Raw genomic sequence first — 4,481 nt, forward strand, 5'->3', positions numbered from 1 at the left:
TGATGGTTGATTGATTGGTTGGTGAGTGAGGGCAGTTGATGGTTGGATAATGGGCGAGTGAGGGGTGAGTGATTCGTGAGTTCCCCCACCTCCAGCTCCTCCGTCTCCTGCTCCACCATCGCCATCTGTCTCCTTCACCACCTCCAGCTCCTCCTATACCATCTCAAGCTCCTCTACCACCTCCAGCTCCTCCATCTCTGATTATCCACCGTCTCCTCCACCACCACCTCAAGTATCCTCCATCCCCTCCCATTCCTCCTTCTCCATGTCCCCATCCTCCCACTTCTCCATCATTTGTCACTCTTCAGCTGTCTCCCCCTCTTCGGCTGTCTGCCACTCTTCCTCCGTATCGCTGCCCACCCCCTAGAAGAGACTCAAGCTCGAGACCAGGAAGAGGAGCTGGGACAGAGCGAGCGAGGGAGCCACGCAGGCCAGCGTGGGGGTGTTCAACATGGGGCTCACGCCTGGGGGGTGCTCGTGCCGCTGCTGCTCACCAATGGCTTCAGCGTGGAGGCGCTGTTGGGCCGCACGCGCGGTGAGGCCGAGCAGCTGGCGGCCAAGGTGCGCGTCCCCTTCTCCAGCAGCAGCTGCATGGGCGGCGTGCCGCTCCACCAGCTCGGGGACCTCATGCGCATCTTCAACCCGCCAGAGCTCAGCTGTGGGATCGCGGTCAAGGCCCTGGGATCAGCTCCCACTCGAGAGTGGTCCTCCCCTGGCTGCTGTTTGTGCTGCGACTGTTTAGGACCGGTAGAGCGGACTGCTTCTGGTCTCCCACCCAGTAACCCTGCTGTCTCTTTACCCCATTGTCACCCAACCCAGCAAACTCACCGACACTGTTACCTCATCCATCAGACACAAACCCCCATACTTTCTCAAACAATGGCATCTCCAATCTTATGTTAATTCTGTTCCTGCAGTCTTCCACAATTCATGATATTTGTTTCATAGGTATCCACCTGTTACTCGTAGCTTAAACATTAATCACAGACATGCAAAAATATCTACATGCTAGTAACGCCATTTAGCACAGCACTATAGTATAAAATACATTAAAAAACAATACATGTTTATATTGTTGATTAGTTTGCGTGTTGAAACCAATCCTGGTCGCATTACTGCCTCACCTTTCCCATTACATTTCCACTATCGTAGAAATCTACTTTAATTTGACCACTGTATAAAAATGGCTTAAAAGAGGATCCTAGTAATTATAGACCCATATTTTTTTCAACAGTTACTAAAATACACTGGTTCTTTCGGTAAAGTCACGTAGGTAGAAAAAAAATAAAAATATATGTCACGACGTTTCGATCGTAACACAAGCGGTCGTCCTCAGGCGGAAAAAAATTATCCAGCAGTGGAACTGCTGAACTTGGCTGAACCAGGTTCAGCAGTTCCGAGGCACACGACCGCTTGTGTTGTTCTGAGGACGACTGCTTGTGTTGCGATCGACACGTCGTGATATATATATTTTTCTTTTTTCTATCTACGTGACTTTACCGAAAGAACCAAAGAGTATGGATTCCTGCAGTCACGCAAGCTTCAAATCAAGTTACTAAAATATTCGAAAAACATTCATCCAAAATAAACTGCTGCCGAAAAGCTCACAATGTCATGCACAGCAAAGTCTAGTTTTCAAGAGGATTACAGCACCACCACAGCTATGGATGTTTAAAATGTTCTCATCAGTAAACTGGATAAAAGGTCACTACTGCTGTGCAATATTCATTACCTTTTCAAAAGCCAGTTGAAAATTATATTCCACTCACAATTCTTGGTCAATTACGGTTTTCAGATTCAACAATAAAATGATATAAGTTACCTCTCAGACCGTTCTTAAATAAGTACATAGTGTAAAGGAGTTCCTGAGACGTCCATTTTAACAAGGGTAAGTCTTTATTTCCATGTAGTAAGTACAAACAGTTCCGTTGAACCCAGCCCAGCTGCACTCCGCCTTGGTCGTCTTTCTTCAGTCTTGTCCCAGCCTTGCACCCACAACTGAGTTCAGGCTCCCTCTTTATAAACCCTCCTTAGGCCCCGCCCCTAATCAGACCGTGTCCCTCCCACGTGGACAGACCACCTGTTCTTAATTAACTCAACGTGTGCGTTCCCCTATATTTCCCCTTACAGTTTCCCATCCTTACGCAGCCACTGTATCGCAACGCGTGCCCCAACCATACCTCTGACATACAGTCCCCTACAATAGTAATAATATCTCGTCCACAAAAATTAACAAAACAAATTGCATTCCACAAGGTTGCGTGCTGGGTCCAATTCTTTTCTTATATTTGAATGATTTGGACTAAACTTAAAATTAGTCAGAATTAAATATCTTTGCTGGTAACATTGTCATGTTCGTATCGGATAAATCTCCAAAGTCAAACAATCTCCAACACGATTTTGAATTGATTCAATAATCAATTGTCATTACTAAAATGTATCCGAAATCCCAAAATCACTATCATCATGTTATTTTCATCAAACAAGAGTCTCGTTTAATTCCCTTAACCTATTATGGATATCAGAAAAAAAACATCATTGAACAGTGCTCCAAATACTTGGTTTTATTCATTAAAAACTGACATTACAACCCCATATTGATCACACGTCAAATGCAATGAAATGCAAATTAGGGATTTAATACAGAAACATTGTTTTCTCCTTCGATTAGGCCTGCAAATTGCTGAAACTATCATTCTACCACATTTTGACTCCCGTGATGCTGCTTACAAATCAACTACTAATGAAACACTAAACATAATAAACCCGCTTTATCATTCTGCTCTTTGATCTGTACTGGATTTACCATACAGGACCCACCATTGTGACCTCTACTTATAAAGATTGGAAAATTACGCATTATACTGACCTAATCCATCTACCCCATGGTCAAACCCACGCAACCTAAGACGCCCATTGAATTGAGCTTTAACTATTCCAAGAACAAGAATTAGAATGGGTAACAAAAGTCTTTGTCAGTGCAGCACCATCAATGTTTTGGAATAACCTTGGATCCTCCCTTAACATCCGTAAATCTTCCTTAAAAATAATATGAAGCAGAAGCTTAGTGCTGGATAAAACCACATTTGCCAATGTAACTTCTAACTGATTCTTACCCATGTGTCAAAGGTTAAATTTTTACATGAAATTTCATCGAGGGACTGTGTTGTCTTGGTGTGGTCTGGGACTGCTTTTGTCCAAGCTTGCATTTAGTGTTTAAATATCGGCAGTAATTTATGTACTTGTGCCATTTGTACTTATATATTTTAGTTATTTAAATGCTATATAGTTTAGTGACTGGATTACCTTTTTTCTCTAGCTCGCACTCCTATCACTTGTTGTATTGTCTCGTGTTCTTCTGACCCTCCCCGACTCGACGTCTGTAAACAATAGCTGGATAGCTCATCGGACTCCTCCAGGATAAATAAACATGATGATTCTGAATGCTGCTTGTCGGTGGTTCATCATACCTCTGATTCAAACTCTTTTTGAGAGTAAACATGTAATTATTATCATTATTATTTGCCTAAATTCCAGCTCTGAGAATAAAAAAACGGGTTGGCTCGTTCGACATTCCCATAACCGAAGGCCCCCGCTTAGCATTTTAAAGATTGAATGGCTATCAATAGGAATTGTGGGTGATGGCTCTTCCACAAACCCACACACTTTGTGGGTCATGAAGGATTCCTAAAAACAGACCCATCATCACCACCCATCACCACCCATCATCACCACCACCCATTAGCATCACCACCCATCACCATCAACACCCATCATCACCAACCATCATCATCACCATCAATCGTCATCACCAACCATCACTACCACCCATCACCACCACCCATCATCATCACCACCCATCATTATCACCACTCATCAACACCACCCATCATCATCGCCACCAACCACCCATCACCAACACCCATCATTATCACCATACATCAGTATCACCATCCATTAACATAATTATCAACCATCATCACCCTCATCACCAATCATCACCTATCATTACCACCACCACCACCCACCTATAATAACCACCCATCATCACCACCCATCATCACCACCACCAATCACGCATCATCACTACCCCACATCACCACCACCCATCATCACCACCATCCATCACATCACCACCCATTAATTATCATCGTCATCACCACCCATCACATCACCCATTATAAACTAACAGACACACACAGCTACACACATAGAAACGTAAGCTGACACAGACACACATAACAAGACGCAAAAATATACATCTTTAAAGACTGATCAACAAGAAAATAAACCCATATTAAACGTGCCAGGCTAGGTGCACACAGACAAATCCATTGCACAATAATTGACATGTAACTCAAATTACACTTGACTACTACCACCTCAGTCACCTAAACATAACTACTTAGGTTAATAATAACACCTTGAATTTTAAAGTAAATACACCAATGAGATGTTGTTCATACGCTTCAAATTTAATG

At 43.2% G+C, this 4,481-nt stretch overlaps 1 protein-coding gene across 1 annotated transcript; it reads left to right on the forward strand.

Moving 5' to 3' along the window:
• Window positions 1-207: 207 nt before the first annotated feature.
• LOC133339408 (uncharacterized) lies at window positions 208-2,146 on the forward strand (the record flags this gene model as incomplete). The annotated part of the gene is made up of 1 exon (XM_061547551.1): window positions 208-2,146. A coding segment is annotated over one exon (696 nt), but the record flags the coding sequence as incomplete, so codon positions are not given.
• Between the last annotated feature and the right edge of the window lie 2,335 nt (window positions 2,147-4,481).

This window comes from Lethenteron reissneri, unplaced genomic scaffold, assembly GCF_015708825.2.
Source record: "Lethenteron reissneri isolate LAM-NWPU_2019-01 unplaced genomic scaffold, ASM1570882v1 scaffold_1863, whole genome shotgun sequence".
Lineage (NCBI taxonomy): Eukaryota > Metazoa > Chordata > Hyperoartia > Petromyzontiformes > Petromyzontidae > Lethenteron > Lethenteron reissneri.